Source organism: Toxotes jaculatrix, chromosome 1 (genome assembly GCF_017976425.1).
Source record: "Toxotes jaculatrix isolate fToxJac2 chromosome 1, fToxJac2.pri, whole genome shotgun sequence".
In the NCBI taxonomy this organism is placed as follows: Eukaryota; Metazoa; Chordata; class Actinopteri; family Toxotidae; genus Toxotes; species Toxotes jaculatrix.
The window spans coordinates 14,120,578-14,145,675 of record NC_054394.1 but is presented as its reverse complement, the minus strand read 5'-3'; the positions used below and the strand labels follow the sequence as shown (position 1 = coordinate 14,145,675).

The following is a 25,098-nucleotide window of genomic DNA, read 5'->3' as shown; positions in this document are numbered from 1 at the left end:
AAACCATAAGAGGGTTTGTAGGTGGCACAAGTCAAAAACCATCTTAACCCTATTATTTCTAGATTCAAGTGTTCCTGGTCAGACACTAAGAAAATGCACATGATTTATTTTCTTTTTTCTGTGATGTCATAAAAAAATAAACCTGTGGCACAAGGATTGAAACATTAAAACCCATACTCACGCTGTATGTAGAAAACCAGATAAAGGCTAGCTGAAAGGCCACCCACGTGCTATTTTTCTGCCATTTCTGTAATGAACTGTTACTTTTTCAGGCATGAATGTTATTCTAATGGAATGCATAACTAAAGTCTGAGCCTCTGATTCTTTCTGTACCATGTCAGTGGAACTCAATAAATGACAGTATGGCACTTGCTTTGCTATAGAGGCTTGTTTGTTCATCCCAAATATTCTGCAGTAATTTTGCTGTACCTGCAATTTTTTTTTTTTTCCAGGTTCAAACAGGGGCCAGTGTCTCTGTGTTAACAGGCCCGGAGGCTCCTTAGGTCTGAACCTGGATTGCAGTGGTGGCCATGACTACTGAAGTCAATTGATTCAATAGACCTAATCACCTCCAACCCCTCAATGGCCAGTAAAATTAGTTATAAAGAATCTATAAGACAGTTAAGCTCCAATGAGCTGTTACAGTAAATACCTATTGCTAGTGAGGTAATAACACAAATAATTACATAATAACTTTTCTTGGTCAGCAGGCAGCAGTATTATTCTCAAAGATCCGTACAGACATGTTTTAGGACATACTAAAATACTCTGCTGTGAATAATAATTTGTGTCTGGTAGGTTTTTCCTCCAAAAAGCGAGATGGTTTGTGGTTAAAACCAGGTCACAATATCTGCAGGTGCATCAGCGTGTTTAAATGAGATTCAATGTGAGCATAACAGATGAAAGTGAAAACAGCCTTTTAGTGTCAAACTGTAATTCAAAGAAATTAACACTAATAAAAATCCATTTTTGACTGGAGGGTGACTTTAAATATCTTGATCCACTGAGCCAGTGCAGCATTACAAGAGGCTCATGAACTTGTCGTCCCAGCCTAAAATCTGTTAAACTGACCATATTCGACAGCTAAATAAAGTAACATCTAGTCTAAGAATACAGGAGTTTCAAAGGCTATCCGTCTGTGGAAGCCAATTTGTTTGTGATTAATATTTACAAAGTCACACCACATGGTGGCACTGCTGAGACAGAAGTAAGCCAATCAGCTGCGTCCGTTGGCTGACGTCACACAAAATAGCCAATGGGCATGCAGCGGAGTGGCTTGCGGTTTCCTCCGGTGGAGTTTGAATTTTCCAACGAGCATCAACAGTTTGTGTGTCTGATAGAGGAGCATCGCGCCCAAAGTAAGTAGAGCTGTTTTAATTAATTTTAGCCTGATGTTTACGTTAATACATGTCTTTTTACAACACGTTCTGTTATCTCTTTGTGATTAAAGCCAACATTAACATTAGCTAACGTTACTTTCTAAAACCATGTTTAACACAGCTCGGTTAAGTCGAGCAGAAACGGTTTGCGCTAACGTTACGTTTGTGGTCCACTTCAGACTCATCATTCAGCATCACTAATATCTTTGTTTTGTTTACTCGCTAAATTCACTAAATAACATTGAAACTAACCTTTTTCGTTTCGTTAGCCACCATGAACTGTAACGCACGTAGTTTTTTGCTAACTTCACAATGCTTCCACGTTGTTAAAAGATAATGCTAATGATAAATTAATTAGCGAATACCAGCGTTTGCGTTAACGTTGCTGCTGTAATATTACTCTCTTTACAAATATAATGCTATGCACGAACGCGTCAGGTTTAGGTAGCTAGTGTTAGTGTTGTCGGTTTCTTGTTACCATTAACTCGCTTCATTAGCAAACGCTGTTATGTTTAATGGCATATAATTGTATGGGATCTTATGCTTAAAGGAATAGAAGCGGTCACCAATAGTTAATTTAACGTGATTATTATTTGTTACTACTATTGTTGTTGTTATTGTTATTAACTCTCTCTGTTGTGCTCTCGTTAGGCCAAAGACATTTGGTTTTCATCGCATAAGAGATCAGATAAACCTTTAATAGTCCCGCAATGGGGAAATTACACCGTTACAGCAGCAAAGAGCAGATACAATAAGGTACAGGCACTCAGAATATACAGATAAGATCAAAAAGATATACAGACTCCAAGAAAAATTTACTTATTAGAGGAAAATAATAATAAATACTATAAACAGAGTGACCAAAGTGACCATGTGCACTGTTTGAGCAGTATGGGAAAAAGAAGAAATTCTGTACATATTGCACCAAATTTAAGTCCAGGAATGAGTGTGTGTGCATGTGGTTTGCTCAGCACAGCTGGTTGTACAGTCTAACAGCAGCAGGAAGGAAGGACCTGCGATAACGCTCCTTCACTGTCTTGGGGTGAAGCAGCCTCTCACTGAAGGAGCTGCTCAGTGCCGTCAGTGTGTCCTGCATGGGGTGGGACTCGTACGCCATCATTGATGATAGCTTCGCTACCATCCTCCTTTCTCCCACCACCTGCACTGGGTCGAGGGAGCATGACAGAAAAAAATACAGAAATTAGCAATTAACTACTTAGTGTTCATTGTATGGTTTTTTCCCCTTCAAATAAAATGATGTGTATTTAGTCAGGTTATAACCATGAGCTGGGCGGTGGAGGAGTGGAAGGATGGACTTCCAGGGAAAGCCCTGCAGAAGATCCAGGAGATGGAAGTCCAGCTGGATAAACTGAAGAAGGAAAGGACCCAGAAACAGTTTCAGCTGGATTCCTTAGAGGCTGCACTGCAGAAGCAGAAACAAAAGGTCAGTGCTCAAAAGGAAAGTTTGAATGAAACCAAATAAGTGTAAATAAATGAACTGTATTGATCTTCATAGGGAAATTACTGATGTAGTGGTCTGTGTGTCTGTTAATTATTTGCTTCTCTCTCTCCAGATGGACAGTGAACGTACAGAGACCTCTGCTTTGAAAAGAGAAAACCAGTCTTTGGTAGAGTCCTGTGACTCTCTGGAGAAAGCCCGTCAGAAGGCCGCCCATGACCTGGGAGTCAAAGAGCAGCAGGTCGGTTACTGCTGTAAGAGAGAAAGAAGTATCTGCTGCAGTTTGTTGCCTTACTGTATAACTATGTACTTTCAGTACAAAGTCACCAGTTCAATGGAAATTAACTACTGGTGTTAATATTTCACAGGTGTACTTGAATGTGCCAACAAACACTGTATTTTTAAAGTAAAATGTATAGGAATTAAAGTATTTTTATGTTAAGATATTACAGCTGTTACACAGAAACAGGGGAGCAGCTCAGCATCACCCACTATATGTCTGTTGGAAAAACTAAGCATCCGGTACACATCAACTGCTGTGATTGTTACTGGATACCTGATACCTGGAGTTAACATGAATTTATAACTCCTAACTGAATCCTGTTCCTGAATCTAGGTGAGCTACCTGGAGGGTCAGCTTAACTCCTGCAGGAAGACCATAGAACGACTGGAGCAGGAGCTCAAGAAGTGAGTTCACTTGTCTGTCTGTTGTTATTGAGTTTTAACTATAAAAGTGGAATGCTTGGATTTGTAAATGTAGCTTTTGTGACTTTGTGTTTTGTCAAGCGCTCAATAAGACATGCTGTGTAAAATGACTGTAAACATTTTTTTCCCCCCTTCTGACCAGGTACAAAAATGAATTGGATCGTTCTCAATCTGCTGGCTCTTCCTCCTTGTCATCCTCCTCCTCTGAGCTTCAGCCTTACACTACTCCACAGAAAAGCTTCTCTACCCCAGCTCCAGTCCCAGCCTATAGACAGCAGGGTATTTCAGTTTGTTTCTATCAGTTATCTGTCAAAGTTCATGCTGTATGTCCTTTAAAAATTTGACTTATTACCGTACATCAGTTGTTTGGTTTCCATCTATATGCTTTCCTGTCTCTTCATTTTTGTAAATACTGTTTGCAGATATAAGTTGAAAGTATTAATGCAAGTGTTAGTGAAATTGCTGCTTGTCATCTATTTGGGACTTTAGGACTATAAAGGAGTTTTTCAGTTTACCCTAACATGTAAACTGTCTGTGTTCCCCAGATAATAGACTAGAGGATCTACAGGAGAAATACAGCCAGGAGGTAGAAGAAAGAAAAAGGCTTGAGACTGAACTCAAAGTCTTGCAGGTCAAAGTGAGTACATTACATTACTTATATTTATTATGTTTATTTTTCTTTGTAGTTTATTTTAACTTGCCTCTTCTCTTCTAGCTGCTGAATCAGTCATCAGCCAGTGTAAGTCACAAGGACATTGCTGCCCGCCAAGCTGGATCTTCTATATTCCCATGGCAACAGCAAGATCAGGCCCACAGTCGCCTGTCTCAAGATCCAATGGAAACGCCTCTGAAGAGGCGAGGGGCATCCTTGTGGGATGCCCACGAGGAGACACCTATCAAACCCAGCCAGAGAATGAGCTCTTCCAGAGCATTGCAGAGTCCCAGTGGATCCTCCCAACAGATGGAGCAGCTGAAGACTCTCAACCAAGGTTTGTTGTTTATGATTTACTTCTGAAGTTAATGTCATTTTTCTAGTGTTTGGCATCTCTACTGTGAAATATTAGGTAGTATTTTTTTATGCATATCCACTACCTCTGAAAAATCTATTTGCTCCCTTTGAGTTTGACAGTTCTTATCATGTCCAGCGATTTAATTTGTACTGTTTCTTCAACAGAGCTGCGTGGCCGTGTGTCAGAGCTAGAGAGGAATCTATCCAATCAGGAGAAAGAAATTCGTAGCCAGGCCTCTAAGCTACAGGAACTGCAAACCCAGCTGAACCAGGCCCGCAAAGACCTGACTGAGCGGGACAGAGACCTGGCCAAGACTAGCCATGAGCTGAGTCAGGCCACAGACAGACACCAGCAGGCTGAGGCTAAGGTAGGCTTCCATGAGTGGTACATAGAGACTTTATTTTTGTGGGATATCTTGTTTTTGTTTTATGTCTACTTGGTAACATAGCTTGCAGAAGGGAAGATAAAAAGTATATACATGTATGTACATGTACATGGCTGGCAAAGATGACTAAAATGTTGCTTGGGATTGTTCTTAGTGTTCCTCAGTTGAGCAGAAGCTGAAACAAGTCACAGAGGAGATGAGCTGTCAGAGGCACAACGCTGAAAGCTGCAGACGAGCCATGGAACAGAAACTCAAGGACCAGGAGAGAGACAGCCAGAAGGTGCAATACTGTGGAGTGATACCATCATTAGACCTTTAACGTTTTAGTTTTTTCCAGACATTATAGGTTAAAAATGCTCTATATATTCTGTATAGGAGCTAGCCCAGCTGCAGAGTTCCCATAAAGCTTTGGATCAGCAGCTGGACCAGACCAGAACCAAGCTAACACAAGAGGTCCAACAGTCCAAAAAAGACTACAATGTGCTGCAGGCTGACATGGAAAAGGTAACTACTTTGCTCTTTTCTGTTATTAATTCTTCTACTCAGAATCTCTCTTACTTCACACAGCCATTGTGAGGGCGGCGGACGCACTTCTGTGTATTGCTTTGTCATTGCGTTATCTAGTTAATATGATTGGCTAACCAGCAATGAAAGAAAATGGGAAAACAAATTCCAGTGACTGTTTGATCAAGATGGTGATTGTGAGAACAGCAGTGTAATCGGCCCACGTGTCACATCAGACAACAGTTTTGTTAATCGGTTTAACAGTATAACCTTTGATACCTTTACCATGTGTTCTGCTGTTTTACATCTGAAATGCATTTTACTGTCAAAAACCTTACTGATGCTGTACCGACTGTTTCAGTTGGCATGCACAGTATACCCACCGCTGGCAATGTTGAAACTGAAATTTTATCTTACACCACAAACAAATTTGATAAAAGATGAAGGCATTTGCAGTTGCCATTTGTGCCGCAGATTTTGTTCTGCTCTTGTATGTATTTCTTGGTCCTTTGCTTGACTTGTCTCTGCCCTTGAATTTTATTAAATATAGATACGCCTCCAGAAGAGTCAGATGGAGAAGGAGGTGGAGGAGCAGAAACAGAAACTTCTGAGGTCAGAGCAGAGCCTCCAGGCCAGCCAGACCAAAGAGCAGGACGTCCGCAAGAAAATGGAGGTGGGGTGCTTTTAGTAGAATGTCCACTTACTGTAGTGGTGAATTGACATCTCATAATATCATTATATTTTAACCAAATTACTAAAATATAAAGGGGTTAGTATCTATTTATTGTAACACTGCAAACAGGTCTCAATTCATTTTTTTCCTCTTTTTTTCCTCTGATTTTCATGTCATCCTTTTTTCACTCTTGGTCTTCATGTCTTTAATCGTCCCTGTCTGTCCTCATTTCCTCCTTTGTCTAGGAGCTGCAGAAAGAAAAGAACAGTTTGACTGTCCAACTGGACCAAAGCAGCAGGCGTCTGTCTCAGCTGGAGGAAGAGAAGAAGAGTGCAGACCAGAGCCTCAAACGCACCCAGGGACAACTAGATGACCTCAAAGGTAAATTTGTAGTAGGAATTGGCAATAGCAGAGGGTAGCAGGTTTTTTTTTTCTGGTAATTACCTGAAGTTGTCTCACTTTTTCACTTGTCTTTTTGCCCTTTAGCAAAATCAGAGGGACAGGTGGATGAGCTGAAGAGACTTCAGTCAAAACTGGAGCAGCAGACTCAGGCTTCGGCACGAGAGCTGGAAAACTTGAGGAAGACACTTTCTGATGCAGAAATCAAAAATGACAGGTAAGCATAGTTTTACTGTTCAAAAGGCGAGAGCTAGTCATACTTAGAAAAAGAGGGAAGACAATTATTCATCTGTTGTACTGAACTTTTTTTTCAGTCCATGTAAATATATTCTTACATTGCACTGTAGATCTCAGAATGAACTGCAGAAAGAGAAGCAGGAGACAGAGCGTCTGACCAACAGGTTGACAGTCCTGGAGAAGGAGAGCCAAGAGCTGAAATGCAATCTCACTGAGAGTCAGAATGAGTGTAAGGAACTGAAACAAGAACATCAAGCTCTGCTGGAGTGGAAGAAAGAGAAGGAGACCTTGATTAATGAAACTGAAGCTGTGCAAAAGGAGTTTACAAACAAAATTAGCAACTTGGAGAACAGTCTCAGCTCCCTGAATGAGGCTAACGATGAACTTAAGGTAAGCTGCAGTGGTTTTATACCACAAGAAATCCCTGCATATTGAACACTTGTTTTTAATATTAAGCACAAAGAACCTGTTCCAGTGACCTCTCACCCTAACCACATTTCCTGTGATTATTGTAGAAGCAGCTCATGAGTACAGAGGCAGATAAAGCCAGCCTGTCTGCACACATTGATTCCTTGAAAGGAGAACTTCTCAATAAGAGCACAGAGTTAGAGGAGAGGGAGCATCAGTACGACGAGCTCCAGTCTCAACTCTCTGAGGCTGGACAGAAGCACGCCAAAGACCTGGAGAATGTCGGTGTGCAAGTGGCGCAGCTCCAAGCTCAGGTGATGTGTTGTATTGATTTTTATTATTCATTCACTTATTGGTTTATTGGGTACATTTTCCAGGTAGAAAGAAAAGTGTTTTTTTTATTATTGTTATTTTAAATGATTGAATGTGGAAAAACGTGACCTCCCTCGTCCCTGTCTTTTAATGGTATTAGCGGATAAATAATCTCTTCATCACTAAATTGCTCTGCATTTTTATTCAGATTTTGGTTAATTGTATACCCAATAAAAAATGTTAAATTCAACGCAACCTGCACAGGTCAAAGATCTGGAGTTGCAGTTGCAAAAGGAAATAACTCGAGCAGAGCAAGCTGAGAGGACAAACACAGAGCTGCAGGACGAGCACCAGGCAGCCTGTGACCTGGTCCGCTCCAAAGACCAGCTGGTAGAACTGGGCCAGGCTGAGATCAACCAGCTGAGAGAGAGCCTCGCACAGTCCACTGCACAGCAGGAGGAGCAAAATGCCAGGTGGGAGTTTAACTTGTTGTTTAGTTCATAATTTTCTCTGTACACTTTTGCTAATACAACAACCCTGCAATAAATCCTACCTTTACAATCTTTAGAAAGTTTAGTTTTAGTTGAGTTTGTGTCTGAGAGCTCTGCTTCTTTGCAGCATGATTTTGCTTTTAAGAGGTCATAAAATTATCAAGGATGCTTTAGTGCTGTATGAAATGAACATTGTGTCCCCATTGTTTTCCTGGGGCTACAATTAATGTAACTTGCTTTTAACCTGCACGTTTTCTGTCTTTTGTGTCTGATCTCTTCCAGGTTGGCAGAGGAGAAGGCAGCCCTGCTGAAGCAGTGTGAGGAGAGTGTTTCAGCCAAGGCTGAAGAGACAGAACAGATCAAGCTGCAGTTGGAGGAGGCTCAGCAAGAGCTGCTGCTCACCAAAAACAAGGTCTGTTTTATCAAATAATGTTATGACCAATGAAAACATTATAATCAAAGTAAAATTAAATTGAAAAAAAGTACAGTACAACAGAGTAATATAAAACTGAGTATATTAAGTACTAAAATCTGTCCTGCTGTCATTCCCTGTTCTTTTTCATTATGTTGGATTTTATTCTTTACTTTTGTCTTGACCAGTAGAGGCCTAAGTAGTGTCTTGTGTTCATGTTTCAGGTCAGTTCCATGGAGCAGTTCCTGAAGGTCCAGGAGCAACTAGCTGCTGAGTTGCAGAAGCAAATTAAGATATTGTCTGACAATCAGGAGGAACAGAAAAAGATGTACGAGGAAAGATCAGAAGAGCTCAAAATGTTAGGAGAGGAGCTGAAGGATCAGCAGGGCCAGACAGAAGGGAAGGAGAAGCAGCTCAGAGAGGCTGAAGCTCAGATTTTGTCTGTGGAGAAACAAAAGGCTGAGCTGGAAAATGCAGTACAAGAGATGAAGAAAGAAGCAGAGGTAAAATTCTGTTAGATTTTTTTTGTTATATTATGCTGCAGTGTTTTATTTTATCCTTTTATTTGCTGCAACTATCTTCAAATGCAAGTTCCTTTTCAAGTATTTATCTGTGTACTTATTCACTGCATAAATCTGTTACCATTAGTCTGTTAAAGTTGTTCAAACATGAAGCCTAATTCCATTCTTGCTCTGTTTCTTATGAAGATCCTCCAGCATGCTCAGACTGAGAAAATCAACCATCTTCTGGAGCAGATATCTTCCTTAGAAGAAATGGTAACTGGGAACAAAGATGCAGCAGAAAAGCTTCCAGTCCTGAAGAGTGAACTGGATGTGGTCAACCAATCCCACGCTGACCTTAAAAAGTCTCTAGAAGCTCTTGAGAAGACTCACTCCTCCACTATTGAAATTAAGTCCAACCTGGAGAACACCCTGGCTGAGAAAAGGAACCTGGTTTCTGCTTTGGAGAAAGAGCTCAAAGAGCTCACAGAGAAGATGATTAAACAGTCAGAGAGTCACGCTTTAGAGAGTGAAAATTTCCTAAACACAGAGAAGAGCCTTAAAGAGCAGCTCGAAGCCGCTAAGAAATCAGTAACTGCTGCCAAAGGAGAATTGAGTTCTCGTCGAGAGGAGATCAAGACCATGAAGGTGACTTTGTCTGCTGCTTCACGCGGCTTGGAAGAGAGAGACAACACCATCAAGAGTCTGAAGGAGAAGCTGAATAAAGCAGAGGCAGAGCAGGTCAAATCCTCTGAACTCCTGAAGGAGAAGGTGGACTCCATGAACAAAATCAAGGTTGGTCAGTAATTAATTCTTGCATGTCTTCAGTTGTCTTACATAGAATCTTAACCATCCTATATTGTGTTTGCTTCTGTAGGACATTTTAACAAAGTGTGATATATGTTGAGTCATACTTAATTATTCACATAAAGGTGCAGCTGGAGATGCTGCAAATGGACCTGGAAGACAACGAGACAGCCATGAACTCTTTTGACAGTCAAGCGGAGGAGCTGAAGGGAACTATAGAGTCCCTGGAGGCCCAGCTCGCTCAGAACCAGACCCAGATGTCCGACATGGAGGCCAGGCTCGAGGACAGCAAAGCCCAGGTACAGCTACTGTCTTACATGTCTGTCAGAAATCGCTCTGTGCCAAAGTTACTGGACTGTGTGGAGATTTATTTTCATCATTTTTAGAGCTCAGTAATTTGACCCATTTACAGATTTTTTAAAAATAAAATTCTGGCACCACCTAATTAGCATATTTACCAGCTCCTTTTGTTCTTGAAGGAAGAAAATATCTCTAAAGGGATTAAATCAAAATACTGTAATGTTTTCAGGTTTCTGTCTTGGAATCGCGCTTAGAGGAAGTGCAAGCCCAGAACTCTGTGCTGGAGACGCAGTATGTCACAGCTAAAGAGGAGTTATTCGAGAGGAGCTGTGAAATAACTCGTCTGGAAGAGGACGCTGTCAAACGAAACCAGCTGGAGGAGAGCGTTGCTGCATTAGAGTCTAAACTTAGTCAGATCACAGAGGAAAACATCAAGTTAGAGACAACTCTCAGGCAGATAACTGAAGACAAAGACAATAATCACAAGCAGTTTCTCCAGGAGAAAAACAACCTTGAGACCACTCTGAAACAGTTAACAGACGACAAAGAGCAAGTAGAAAATGAAATCATTCAAGTAAATGCAGAGAAGAAACAACTGGAAGCTAATTTAGACGAGCTATCTGAGGAGAACAGACAACTACAGACCAATGCTAAGCAGGTAACTGAAGAAAAGCAGCAAACAGAGGGAAAGATTGAGCAAATGACTGCTGAGAAACTCAAAGCTGAATCAGCCCTTAGTCAAGTCACTGAGGAGAAAGTCCAGCTACACGTTACCCTCAACCTGATAAACGAAGAGAAAATTCAACTTGAGGCTAAACTTAGCGAACTAGCCTCTGAGAAAAATGATTTGCTTTCTAGCTTGAATCAGGTAGTTGAAGAAAAGTGCCAGCTGGAAATGAATTATAATCAATTTATTGAAGAGAAGCTGCAGTTACAAGAAAGCATTGAAAGGCATGAGACTGAGGTGGCTTCACTTAAAGAGGAGAATGAGTGCATCCAGCACTCACTCCAGGCCTCAGAGCAGGAGCTGAAGGAGCAGCTCCAGATGATGGACAAGAGGACTGAGGAGGAGAGCAGAGAGAGGTACAGTACATCTTTATCTGCTTTAAAGGTTGTTTGTGCCTCTAGAAAGAAATGTATGTGTGTGTCTGTTTAATGGTTTTTGCCTTACTAGCCGGAATGGTATGTTTTATCACAGGAGCCACCAGTTTGAAGCAGAGCAGGCTAAACTTCACCAGAAGCTGGCGGGTTTACAGAATGAGCTGACTGTGTTCAAGCAGCAGTACGAATCACTGCTGGAGCAGGTGGGCCAGCAACACAGCCTCATACAGCAGCTCTCAGAATCACAGGGGACCCACACACCAGGAGAAGAAATGTGCCACATGGAGTCTGAGGAGACAGAACGTGGTGGTGAGTGTAAACCAAAACTAAAGTTTTTCATCAGACACTGTTGCTGCTTTAATTCGAATATGTACATTTACACTGAGTTATCTCCGTAACAGTTTCCCCTTCAGAAGCTGCAGAACAGACTGATGTGGAGCCAACACTTGATTCCTGTACAAATACAGAGTCCCTTCCAGAAAAGGAACAGCTGAGCTCTGTGGTGTCTGAACTGGGAGAACTTTCCCACCAATCTGATGAGGCGTTCTGGTACTGAGCACAAATACACTTTTGTTCTAAGGACAAATACCCATAAATATACCTATAAATATTACTGTATATGCTTATATTATATGTGTTTTGTAATGTGATGAGTAATCTCCCTCTGCCCTGGTAGTGAGACAAAGTTGGTCTTCAAGGAGGACATTGTTGAGGACATCGTCCAGAAACAGCTGGAGGAGGAGGAGAGGCAGGCATGTGTTGCTCATGTTGAGGAAATGAAGAGCAACGAGGGGGAGGAACTACAGCACCAAGAGCAACCTGTAGATCAGGTAGGAAACCATTATTACAGCAATGTCTTCATTCCTTTATTGGTTTAACTCAAGGTTGGGGACACTGGCATCATCGATTTGACATTGACTATTGATATTTCTCTTGCTCATCCATCTGACCATTTTCTTCTCAAAAAACGAATGTTTAATTATAAGTGATCTTATGACCTTTTATTTTGTCTTCTTGCAGGTTCCTGGCGATGGCAGTGGCCCCAGAGATGCTCCTGAAAATGAAGCCTCGCAACCCATGTCCTCTCTGCATGAGACCAAAGAATTAAAATCCTGTGGTGAGGAATTAAATTGTGCTTATACCTGCAGTTGCAATGATTTTGTGTTTTCTTGGGCTTATTTCACACTGAACACATACTTAAGGCTCATGATTTTTTTTAGCTAGAATTATAGTGGTGTTCAACATTATAAAACTTTTTTTTTTACCTTTAGAATAAAAGTATAATGTTATATAGTTGGTTAATATAGGCATCACACCTTATTAAACAGACTTAACACTTTGCTGATTTGAATGTAGTCTTCTGTAGACAATGACTTTTTTTTTAAAGTCACATATTATTTTTTGGAATAACCTTGATATATTCACTGTGTATGTGATCGACAGACTCATCCCAGGGACAAGATGACCTCAACCAATACAAGGAAATGATCACAAAACAAGAAAAGGAACTCCAGACCCTACGCTCAGAGTTTGACCTGCTGAGCTCTGAACTGGCACTGAGAAATGAACTGAGCTCTGAACTGGAAGTCCAAGTTCAAAACTTGGAAAAGAAAGTTCATGCAGCAGAGGAGGAGGCACATGGTGCAGCACATAAGCTGAGCGTTTCTCTAGAGGAGAAGAAAGACCTCTCTCACCGGGTAGGCAGAAAAAATTGCACAATGCCAGACATCAGTTACATTTGGCATTGTGCAGTGTAACAATGGCATTTATTATTTATAAGTATGAGTGATACTAATGCTGTGTGCTCATGTTTAGGTGGCGCAGCTGTCAGAAGAGAGGGAAATGTTAACGCTACAGCTACAAACTGCTAAATGCCAGCTGACTGATGTTATGGAGATGCTGGAAGGACTGGAGATGGCCAAAGGTACAGATCTTTTTAGAGGAAGTAATTTAACCGTTTCACATTTTTAATCATTTTAAACCTCATTCTGAAACAAGGTGCTCAGTTCTTAGTGAATGTGCATGTGGATTCCTACAATTAAAGTGCCACCATAGTTAGAGATCATACTTTTAAGAGCAGTTTAAATTTGATGGCACAACATGATTTATTTTTTTCGTTCTGTAGGTGGATGGGATGAGAAGTTCCTTCAGCAGGAGAGTGAGCTGAAGAGGGTTCGCTCTGAGAAAGCTAACCTGGAGCAGCACATTCTGGGCATGGAGTCTGAGCTGGAGACCCTGCAGGAGGAGAGGACCAGACTAAAGGGTGAGATGGAGATCCAGAGGAGGACTTGTTCAGGCATGGAGCAGCAGATAGAAACACTCATGACAGAGGTGAGCAGAGCTGAATTTCAAAAGCAGTAATGTTTTCATTTTTCATTGTACAAAAACTGGCAGCACAGCAAGATATTATTGAATATGTTTTTTTTTGTTGTTGTTTTTAAGGTTACTGATCAATCAGGGTTATTCTATTCTATATCTTATTTCCTCAGACGAGCCAGCTGAGATCTGAGCTTGTTTCCTGCACTGAGGAGAGAGATGAGCTGAACCAGTCTTTGGGGCAATGGAGAGAGAAGGTTCACAGTCTGGAGAAGACAAACTGCGACACCAGAAACCTAATTTCCATCCTGGAGGACGACATCAGAGCAGGGAGGAAGGAGTATGAAGCCCTGCAAGGCCACATGGAGAAACTGAAAACAGAGAGACAACAGGTACATACTCTACATGGGAAAATCATGCCTGTCTGTCCCTTTATTTATTTTTTTTCTAACTAAAAGTTTGTTCCTTTTCTTTCACTAAAGCTGTTGGAGCAGATTAAGGTGCAGGAGCAGGCAATCTCTCAGCAGAGTGGCGAGAGAGATGAGCTCATTGGTCATCTTAACCAGATCAAAGAAGACCACACCTCTTCCAATCAAAATACTGAGTCTATGGTCAGCAAAATACAGGTGAGGGGCATTTCTGATACAATGCTCAAAATAACACTAATAGACTACATGGAAAAAGAGGGGCATACAGAGACAGTGGGAAATAAATGGATGTAGGTCTTGTAATCCTTTCGCTAAAGATCCTTCAAGGAGCAATACATATATCATTGTGACTCGACTTGTTTCCCTCCCGTTTTCTTCCCCAAGGCTTTAGAGGGAGAAGTGAGTCGTCTGTCACAGTCTCTCGAGTCCTCCCTACTGGAAAAAGGAGAGATTGCATCTCGGCTGAACTCCACACAAGACGAGGTCCAGCAGATGAGGACTGGTATTGAAAAGCTTCAGGTCCGCATTGAGTCAGATGAGAGAAAGAAAAGGAAGATGGGAGAGCTGCTCAAAGGTGACTCCTCGTGTGAAAATAACGAATTACCTCCTGAGTTTCGTGATGTGTTGGCCTAAATGCGTGACGCTGTGTGTCTCTGCAGCTGCCCAGAGAAAGTCAGACTCACTGCAAGACCGCATTGATGCCCTGGAGCGAGAGAAGGAAGATGTGGAGCGAAGTCTAGAGGAAGCTGTTCTAGAGGTATTCTGTCAAAACACAAAACTCAGCTTTTTCTTTCACTGTTACAACTTATTTTTGCTAAGATAAAGTTCACATTTGAAGAGGTTAGATCAAATAAAGGGTTAAAAATTTGGCCACTTTATATTAAATGCAAGTGTTGTATCCTTTTACACAGGCTGAGACAGCCAGAGCTGAGCTGGAGGAGGAAAGGATAAAGGTACTTTTATATTGACCTGTGTTAAGCTATTTGACACCCTGTCCCACGTCTGTCATGTTTTTATTTTATGTTCTAATAGTGTTTTATGAAGCATTATGTCCACATAGGAATATATTAATCAGGTTTCTCCTACTTTTTTTAATTTCTCATGTGAATTTCCATCCTGATTGTCTCCTCCACTCTTGGTTTGTCTCATTTCACAAACTCTGCTGCTGTCTGTCTTGACCCTTCCCCACTTTTAGGTGGAGGAGGAGAAGAGGAAGCTCAGTGAGAAACTATCAGAGCTCTCTGCCACACTGGAAAGCCTGAGATCTGAGAAAGAACGAATGGAGCGAGAGCTGGACACCAAAAACAGAGAGATAGAGGAACTGAAGGCCGCTAAGGAGGAGCTGGAGAGTGGACTGGAGAAGGCAGAGGTAGAGAGGAGAGAGGAAGAGGAGAGACAGAAATACAGGGTAGAAGAGCTCGAGAAAGGGATGAGAGAGGAAGCAGAGAGACAAATTAGACAAGTAGATGACCTCCAGGCACAACTGGTGGCCTCTCGGCAGAGGGAGGTCTCACTTGAACAAAAGAGTGCAGAAACGGAAGGGGAGAAAGATAGGGTGCAGTCTCTGCTGGTAGAGCTGGAGAAAGAGAAGCAGTGTCTGCAGAGTTCTCTGGAGCAGTGGCAAACAGAAGGGGAGAGGCTCCGCTCTCAGGGAGACGAGTGGGAGAAAGAGAGAAACAACCTGAGGACCCGTATTGAGGCTTTGGAAGAAGAAATTAAGGAGCTTCAAACGCTCATAAAAGCTAAAGAGGAAGAGAGAGACATTATGGAAAAGAAGAGGGAGCAGGAAGCAGTGAAATCCATCTCATCTGTTATGGCAGAGAAAGAACAGATAGAAGAAGAAAATGGACGATTGGTAGAGGAAAAAGAGAAACTGCAGTCTAATTTATTGTCAGTGGAAGAGGATAGAGATGACCTGCGCTGCACTCTTTCATCTGTGGAAGAAGAGAAAAAAAGCCTAGAGCAAGAGAGGGAAATGATCGCAAATGAGAAAGAGAAGCTTCAATCCAGACTTTCTTTGATAGAAACGGAGAAACATGACATGCAACAAACTCTTTCTTCACTCAAGCAAGAGAAGGAAATAATGGAGGAGGAGAAACAGAAGTTAGAGGTTGAAAAACAGGAATTGCAGTCTTCCCTTTCTTTGATTGAAGGAGAGAAAGAGAACCTGTTCTCAGCTCTGGCTGCACTGGAAGAAGAGAAGCAAAGAGCAGAAGGAGAGAAAGACAAACTCACAGAAGAACAAGAGAGCCTTCAGTCTACTGTCACCTCTCTGGAGAAAGAGCTGGAGTCACACAAATTATCTGTCCTACAGTTCACAGAGCAGGTACACACTTCCAGATCTAACAAAAAATTCAAAAATAAAATAATCTAAACTAAAAATAACCAGCATAGTTTCACATAAAGGAGACTCACCAGTTTACCCTTACTTGTTTCTGTCACCTTTAGGTGTCAGAGCTAACGTCTCGTGCCGCTCGTCTGTCCAAAGAGAGAGACTCTGCTCTGAGCAAGATGAATCTTTGGATGAAAAACTGCAAACAGCTGGAGCAGGAGAAGCAAGTGGTGTTAAACAGCTCCGGTGTGTACACGATGGCCTGTTAGTTTACCATTAAAGGCAAAGACTTCTGAGCACTTTTGTTCACTTTAACTGCATTTTTCTTTCAGGAGATGGAAAGAGCAATGAAGAGGTGCCGACAGAGGCAAACCAGCTGAAGATGGAGTCACAGGAGAAAAACAAGGATGTGGAAGAACTTAAGGCTGCCCTTGATGAAAAGAAGAAGGAATTAGAAGAGAGGGATAAGGAGCTGGAGGAGATGAAGAGTGAGTTGGACGAAGTGAACAAACTTCTGGAGGAGAAGAGCACAGAGGCCGATGAAAGCATGGATAAATACTGCAGCCTGATGGTTGAAGTCCACAAACTGGAAGAGACCAACAATGCACTGACAGCAAGACTGGAACAGATTACCGCTAGCCAACATGCTAAGGAAGCTACCATCCATTCCAGCATTACTGTTGGTACTCACTGCCGGCGCTCAGGAAGAAAGTCTTCCTCCAAACATCAGGAGGAAAATACACACGACAACACTGAGAACATGGCTCCTACAACACCTCAGAGGTCCCCTCAGGGGTCGTCCTCAGGGAAACGGGGTCACCGTGACATCAGTGATAAAGACAGTGCTCAGGAAGCCCTGCACAACCTGACAAAGAAGATCAAAGCAAATGCAACGAATACACCCAAACCAAGACCTGAAGAGGGAGATGAGGAGTTCAGGCCAGAGGGACTTCCTGAGCTGGTGCAGAAAGGTTTGTGTTGGGTGGTAATTTATTGCAGCCGCAACTCTATCACTAAGAGATACCTGTAGTTTGCAATATGTCTGTGCTAAGTTTAGAAGCAAAGAAAAAAAACAATCATTGGGTGTTACGCTAGTTGGTGGAACAAACCGCTCTGTTTTCACTCATCATGACTTTCATGCTCTGTGATGGAAAAAAATCAAGACATCATTTGCAATCCCTCAGGCTTTGCTGATATTCCTCTGGGGGAGGCGAGTCCATTCATCATGAGGAGAACCACAGTGAGGCGCTGCAGTCCTCGGCTGGCTGCCAAGCAGACTGCTCACACATCTGCACCTGATGGCAAGGTGAGCAACTATAACCATCTCCCTCTTTTCCATACACGCACACACACACACCCACACACTGCAGTGCAGTGCAGGACTCAGTGGCCACAATGTGCAGTATATTCATAACAAAGTATGAAGCAATATTGCGAACAACAGGGTCTGGCTCCAGGCTTAAGGCAGAAAAGATGAAATATGAGCTGACAGTGTCTCAGACTGTATGTCTCCCTGACCGTCCCATATTAGAAGTCAGCTTGACTGGTCAAAAAAAACCAAAACCCTTCAGTCGTTTTCTTTGTCAAGTCTGTTCCCACATTGATGTTAGTATTGCTGTTTCTTCTTGTTTGTGTGTTACAGCTGCCACCTATATGAAATTACCCACGGATGAAGCTAAAATAATTATGATGCCTTATCAGATGAGACTAATTAACAATTTAGCAGCTGTAACAATATGTAGCTATCAGAAGTCACTGGAACCACTAGTTCTAATGTAACCAAAAAGAAAAGTGGACACAGTATCTCTGAGGAAGCTTTTACAGGAGGTGGAAACTGAACTGTTCAGCCATCTTTCTAGGTCATTATGCATGTGGTCGTTAAGGTTACCAGGCCCCTAATATGTCCACAGGATATCCGGACCCCTTACACCTTTAAGTCAGTCCAGGTCAGCTTCTTATTGAGTCAGGTCAACTGAAGCAAAGCAGTGGTGGGTTTAAAGGATGTAGGGGTTTCAGGTCAGAGAGGCCAAGAGGAAAGAATGTGGCACAGTCACCTGTTTGAATGAACCCTTGCTGGATGTATGTCTTTATAATATATCCCAGTTGTACTGAAGAGTTGCAGCCAAATTATCTTTGTTTCTTTCATTCACAAATGCACCACTTCCTGCTTTGTTGTGTTTCTCTTTCCCTCGTTTTCTCTCACCATCTCTTATCTTGTTCTTTCTCCACAGCTTTTGGGGCCCACGCCTCTCCAGAGTCCCTCCACGGAAAGCTCCAACAGAAAGTGTTTCTCCCCAAGCAGAGACCAGAAACCTCTGTGTCAATCACTAAGCTTAGGGAAGACACCGGAGCAAAAAGAGAAACAAGTTTTAAAACAACAAACACAACAAGGAGACAACTGTCACGTTCAGTAGATTGATATACACACACACACACACTGTCTTGCACTTGTGATTTATATAAATACATGTTTCTAGATAGGTAACACTACACTTTTCTGAGACAACATATTAAACTTCAAGATAAAGACACTTATTTTAAATGTTATGTAATCTAAGTCACTCACAATGCACCTTTTCTTCATTTTCTTTTTTTTGGGAGTAGGGCTGCCTGACACTTAGCAGTTTTGTCTCCTGTTAAATCACTTTCTCGCAGCACAACACAGCTACACTTCACCTGTGGTTCTCTCCATTCTCTGCTGGCAGCTGAAAGTTATGAGAAGTAAAAGAAATCACTGACCCAAGTAAGATGATGAGGCAGGTTCAAGAGAAGTCAGCAAATATCCAAGCACGGATTTTCTGCATAGCACTATTTTTCATTATGCTTTGTTTTAAGTAGTTTTTAATGAAATTGTCTGCGTCTTTGAAATGCCAGTTGTTTGTTTTTATTTTTACTAAATGTTTTAGAATGAATGACGCTACCATTGTTTTGTAATGTCTCTGAATGTATCTTCATCGTTGTTTCTGTTTATCTTTACTACTGACTCACTGGTTGTACTTTTGTTTTCTTGTCTTCTTGGTGTGTTTGAGAAATATGTTGAACTTTGTACGTGGTAGATGATACAGTAATAACAGCTATGCTTCATCCATCTATATGTCCTGTAACATATCAGCTAATCGCTAACGGCAGCTAAGTTTGTGTAGATTTTCTCCTGTTTCATATTTTCTAGATATTTTAAGTGTTGAAGTCAAGACAACAAATCAAACAGTTTTTGTTTTTACTTTTTTTTTCTTTCTTTGCAGCAAATTCTGAAATTCATCAGTTTTTATTTGGGTGTAAATCAATGTAATTGGTCAATGTAAATAGTTATTGAAGCCACATAGTTCAAAATTACCTTTTTTTTTTAAAACTAAACCTTTTTTATCTTCTGCATAGATTGTGTGATCTCTTTGTGTCTTCTCTTTGGTGCTATTATTTTACAGTAACTTGAAAGAATAGTACACTCAGTGCACTGTTCCACCACAGGGTGGAGAACCTGAGCCATATGGAGAAAGAAGTTGGATTTAGGTGCAGAGTACAGCAGTGTGCAGGGCTGGGTGTGACCTGCTGAGAGTGATTTGAGTGTGGAACAGGCAGGATGCACATCAGACAAAATCAGATTTATCTGTCAGTGTGAGATACGACTCAGGCTAAAGAATTTTTATCCATCAGATGAGGAAATGAAATCTCAGATGAGACCATTTCAAATGGTCCCTCACGCCGGGGCAGAAAGTAGAACATTACCAATTGAAATAAAAGTGAAAACAAATATGTAGCTCAAGGTGCTGGGTACCAATTCCATAAAATATATCAAATGTTCACTTTTGAGTTTTGCAGTAGTCAGAAGACAAATTTGGACCAAAGGATTTTGTCATTTTTCATCCCACCACACTTCAAAATACCTCTCTTTTGAATAGAAACCTGTTTGTTCCACAGATAACAATAGAAGAGACTGATGCCGTGTTTATTGAACAGATTGAATTCAGATTTCTGCTGAGAAAAAAGTAAATGTTTTCATGTAGAATCAAACTGAGTCAAACTCTCTCTGTTAGATGAGGATGCAGTGAAATGTCTCAAAAAAGTACTTTCTTCTTTGAAAGCCATGTAATTGAATGTCCATACTGTGTGCTAGACTGTCTCCATACACTATCAAATGTTGTGCTGTGAAATGACAAATGTATTGTTTCATTTTCATTCTGAATTTTAGAGGAAACATCATTTGCCAGTCTGCTGTTACTTACTTCATCCCCTGCAGCACATCAGGCCACTGAACTCCTTCCAGTCCACCTGCATCTGATTGCAGTTCTCTACATCACCTAGAGGCGGTGTTGGTAAGGATACACCGGCGGCTGTCAGCCTTTTTTAATAATGCAGAAGTTTATTCAGACACCAAATTTTAAAGCACTCATAATGAAAAAGAAACTTGCTTATAAAGAACACAATCAAGTGTTGTGTAATTCTATGAGAGAGAGTTGGAAAACAAGTTAATTTCCTCATGATAGAGAGCAGTAATCACATGCTGATGCTGTTTAGCTTTATTAAGTCGTCTGTTGTATTAAAGTGATCAGTGACCCGCTCGCCTGCAATATACACGTACTGTATTAGAAGTAGTCCCACAGAACAACTTTACAAGTTAAGATGCACATTTCTGCATCCGAGTTTTACTTTTGAAACAGCATTGTCATAACGCTCAGCATGGTTACTCACTGCTCTGAAACTATCTGTAATTACTGATCTCATTTTACAGATCACTTTGCTATAGCACAAAGAACAACATGATGTCCACTCTTCTATCAGATATTCATATTTTAATTCAAAACAGCAAATTACACATGAGCATCCCACAGCTCATACCATCAAGTGTCCTTCAAGCTGACTGAATGCATCAGTGCTAACACATGGGAACAGCAGCTGATGTAAAGTGTCAAAAATGATTAGGAGGTTGTTTTAGTTTTCTGGGTGAACCTTTGCGTGTCTGAGGAACACTGATTCGGATCAATACCCATTGATTTTCTCTTCTTGTGTATAGACATTAGAGTTATTAGTATTGATGTGTGCTGACCTTTTGACCTTCTTCTTTTTCTTAGGTCTTAGGTCTTGTGAGGACACATTAAAATAGGACGCAATAGTCATTCATCTGTTTCTTGTGCGAGCATCAAAGAAAACTGCATACCTGGTTTGTTCATTCATTCTCCAACATTCCTGTGTCTCTCTCCTTTTTCTCTGCAGGGCTGTGCAGGGTTTGCTGGATTGTGGGAACGGAGGGGAGAGGACACAGTCACACACCTCAGAGCGGATGCAGTCCTGCTCTAATGTCTAATGGCTGGAACTGTTAGCGGAAGCTGCAGTGCCAGAACCAACTCTGGCCGAGGACATGGGAAATGAGGAGATGGGTCCACTGAGCTATGTTATCACTGGCACTCAGACTGGACAGTGTGTAAGTCTGTGTGTGTGTGTCTGTCTGTGTAACTGACAGACTGACTGACCGTCGATCCCCCCGCTGTATGCATGATTTGTCCCATTCTTTACCCGGCAACACTGTGTAAGCAACAGTTCTCAGGGCCAGAGGAGAGTCACTGACAGGAAGTGTCGACCAGTTTTGTATGAACAGGACAGAGGGAAAGAGATGGTAGTGCTTTTTAGTTCCTTTTAAAAACTGATTTTTAATCTGCAGTTGTTAAAATATCACCCAAAGGTAGCTTTATTCCTGAGAGAGAGGTGAATAAGGACAATGCTATGTACCCATGTGGGCTGCCAGGCTGTGAAAAACCCCTTTAGCTGTTTAGTCTTTTAGGTAGACTGTTTGACCAGGAAAAGGTTTTTTTTCAACCTAACAACCCCAATATTGTTCTTATTAACTGCTTTTAAAGCATTAGTAAATGATTTATAAACCATTAAGTAAGCCATCAGTGAAAACCAATAAATTCATTTATAACGTGTGACTTATTAGAAAGTTGCGTCAAAACATATTATGAATGAGGCAGAGAGAAAACTAAAGTAACACTACTACTGTATGATTATCAATTATTCATTGTATATTCTCATTCATATATAGGCTAATACAATTAATAAGGACACTGATGGTAGGGTTGCATGTTACAATTACATGTACAATATTTTCTACTGCTGCTGATGTCCTGCCTTGTCAGGCTTGTCTCTAAAGAAGCACTCAATCAGTTTAGTTTCACACTCCCATTAGGTTGGAGGACTTGCAAGAGCGAGTTGAGACGTTGACTTTTAGTCCTTATTATAATTCATCTTGAAAACACATTTTATTAGACGCTCCCTCTCTGCTTAACTCTTTCAAACACTATGCAGCCAGTTTTGTAACGCAGGCTTTCTGTTAAAAATGTCTCGTCCCCAGGCCCAAACTGAGCTAACTCCTAACTCATTCTCTCAGACTTGACAAAGCTCCTCCATAGTCACAGAAAACTTAATACGATTGTTTTCACAGGCTGAGTGGTACTCCATGTAACAACTGAATTGAAAATGGGTAGAATGCCCCTTTAAAGCATACCAGTTCATCACATGCAAGCTTGACAAAATCTAAAAAAGAAACATGACAAACCACCACTGTAATCGTTAAAGGCCCTGTACATGTATTTCTTTCTTTCTTTTTTCTTTTTCTTTTTGTATGTTTTGTCTTTGTTCGGTGTCATAGAAATGCTTAAAGTTGCACCAACGCCTGGCATTTGTGGGAGGTTCAGTGAAGCACATGTCCTGTTGAAGTGGTGGGAAAAGAGGCTTGTGAGGTTCAGTCTGTCTGTCAGGGGCGACCTGCCAGCATGTCTGAGTCCTCTGTGAGAAGAGACAGCAAGGCTGGAAATCAATAGAGAGAGGAGGAGAGAGGAGAAGATCTCAGATTGAAATAGAATTGATCAGTGTCTAGACTGAAGTCTTACAAATGAATATTTTTAGAGAAGAATGAAGGAAAAAGCCTGAGCATCTGAGCATGTTAACTTGACTTCACACTGCAGTTACTGTCTGACTTTCACAGTGTTGCCTCCCTGCACTCACCGCCTCCTCTCCTCTTGGATGGAGATATAATGTTCAATTACACACTGAGTATGAGCTATTTTTAATAACCAGTCTTCCCAAGCTTTTTTTTTGCAGCACCTTTCTGGCAAAGAATTGCCTCTACATGCACAGGACTAAAAATAGAAACCATTAGAAGAGAATCAACATAAAGGCCACTGGAGGCTTCAGTTCATCTGACTTCTGTAGTTACAATGTTTTGAAACATTAACCCCCCTCAGGGAAATTACTTTCAAAGACTCGTGTTGAACAAGGACATCACTGTGGAGGAGGATCTCAGTGGTACTAATATAGAGCCGTGGTAAAAAGAAGATAAATACCAGCATTCTCTGCTCCATGAAGCTGTTTGGGAGCTTTCAGTTATTGTACAGACTGTGTAGACAGTTATAAACCTCCAGTAGACCTGGGTAGGGAGAACACACCAGAGCTGAAAAAAATATTTTTGGATCTTATAATAGAAGAACACTTGTATGTGGCACGTACTCAACAGTGTGATTGAAGGAACTTCCACTGTAAATATTCTTTAAACAAAAATAATTGTTATAGTTTGTACTGTAGAAAGTGTGGAAGAACCTTCTGAATCCAAACTCTTGATGGACTGTTTCCTCTTTAAATGGTCATTACACTCAAATTACAAAATCACATGTTCTTGATTCTCCTTAATGGCACGAAACAATGGAATTCCAAATAGTATTGGTTTTCATTTGCAGAGGTCTCAGCTGCTAAGACATATTTATTTGTGGTGCTCAATGTGTCCAAAATTAGGCATGAAAAACCTACAAAATGTTTTTTCAGAAAAAATATCCTTATTGCCCTGATGGTCCACAGACTTCACTGTGAACTAGTTTAGAAGGAACATACCAAGTAAATACTGAAAACAGGCCTCATGTTTTTTTTTTTATTTAATTTTTATTTCATTTGGGTAAAATGACCTTTGAAGTGTCCTTGTGCATGATACAACTTCTCAAAATCCCACATTAAAGACCAGAAGACAGGCAGGCAGCATTTAGAAGTCTTCATCTTTAATTTTGTTATCCAACAATGCTGTTTTTTCACGGTAGTAGTAGTTTTTCACTGCCTGCAGTCCAAATACCCTCAACCCAAAAGCAACCTCAACCAACGTAACGCGTTTTACCATAAACAGCTGCAGTTTTTACTTGTAGGACAGATTTTGTATGTGCTGTGACCGACCTTGTGGTTCCAGCCCAGTTCTGCTGGTTCCCTTGGGCCTTGGTCGGCTGAACAGAGCTTTTAAAACAGAGGAAATATCATGGTGAAATGAGCCAGTGTACTGTATCTGTCTGACTGTGTGCTGTTGATTCTGGTCTGTACTTCCTGCTTTGATAACTTTACCTCACGCATCATAAGACCAGCTGCCACTGGCCAGTCACACTCATCAGACCACTCTATCATCCAGGAAGTTTAAACACTAATAATTACTCAGTGGTTCAGAGGCTGTGAACTGTGCAAGAGAAGACACCATACTGATTAATGTGCTTCCAGAGACTTATAATAAAGCAGAGTTATGTCTGGCAGTGGTGAGAATGAGCTGCCGTTCACTCTACAGCCCCTGAAAAAACACTGAAATATTTTTTGTATGATATTTCATTTAAATACAGAAATACAGACATCTCTAATGTGAAATAACCAAATTGATTTGTGTCCTGCAGAGATATGTGAGGTCATATTGGTGAAAAAAAAAATACACTTTCAAGGCTTTTAAAAGACAAATCAAACTTTCTTTTTAGATGGTTTGTATGGTTTAAATGCCGAAAGGGCAAATTGGTACCATTTGGTGCCAAATTAGCTTTTAGCTGTTCCTGTTCACATGGAGGAACACACAACTATCACTGAATCACTTTGTCTCTGAAGAAAACTGCAAAAAACATGGTGATTAACAGGCAAGTTCTGGAGTCATGAGGATCA

The 25,098-nt window shown here is 41.1% G+C and overlaps 1 protein-coding gene across 2 annotated transcripts; it reads left to right on the top strand.

Annotated features, from left to right (window-relative positions):
• Positions 1-1,328: 1,328 nt before the first annotated feature.
• On the top strand, positions 1,329-19,534 carry cenpf (centromere protein F). 2 transcript variants are annotated; one of them, XM_041041100.1, is made up of 38 exons: positions 1,329-1,358; positions 2,649-2,823; positions 2,954-3,079; positions 3,455-3,525; positions 3,686-3,822; positions 4,089-4,180; positions 4,259-4,532; positions 4,718-4,920; positions 5,093-5,218; positions 5,314-5,442; positions 5,993-6,115; positions 6,361-6,496; positions 6,602-6,731; positions 6,862-7,141; positions 7,267-7,473; positions 7,736-7,944; positions 8,245-8,374; positions 8,599-8,877; positions 9,082-9,669; positions 9,807-9,980; positions 10,211-11,064; positions 11,180-11,388; positions 11,484-11,631; positions 11,759-11,912; positions 12,103-12,199; positions 12,526-12,779; positions 12,898-13,006; positions 13,208-13,413; positions 13,572-13,790; positions 13,881-14,024; positions 14,211-14,400; positions 14,486-14,583; positions 14,738-14,779; positions 15,022-16,152; positions 16,275-16,404; positions 16,491-17,129; positions 17,343-17,464; positions 18,390-19,534. In XM_041041100.1, the coding sequence occupies exons 2-38, from the start codon at positions 2,662-2,664 to the stop codon at positions 18,570-18,572; spliced, it is 8,505 nt and encodes a 2,834-aa protein (XP_040897034.1). In that variant the 5' UTR covers positions 1,329-1,358; positions 2,649-2,661; the 3' UTR covers positions 18,573-19,534. The 2 variants fall into 2 exon arrangements, with proteins under 2 accessions (XP_040897034.1, XP_040897024.1); XM_041041090.1 differs by having other exon boundaries at positions 11,180-11,391.
• Positions 19,535-25,098: the final 5,564 nt, after the last annotated feature.

Excerpts from the sequence above, each read along its gene's own strand:
- cenpf (XM_041041090.1), top strand. The coding sequence starts at position 2,662 with ATGAGCTGGGCGGTGGAGGAGTGGAAGGATGGACTTCCAGGGAAAGCC. Across the intron at positions 3,823-4,088 it reads CCCAGCCTATAGACAGCAGG|ATAATAGACTAGAGGATCTA; the intron begins GTATTTCAGTTT and ends TGTGTTCCCCAG. Across the intron at positions 8,375-8,598 it reads TGCTGCTCACCAAAAACAAG|GTCAGTTCCATGGAGCAGTT; the intron begins GTCTGTTTTATC and ends TTCATGTTTCAG.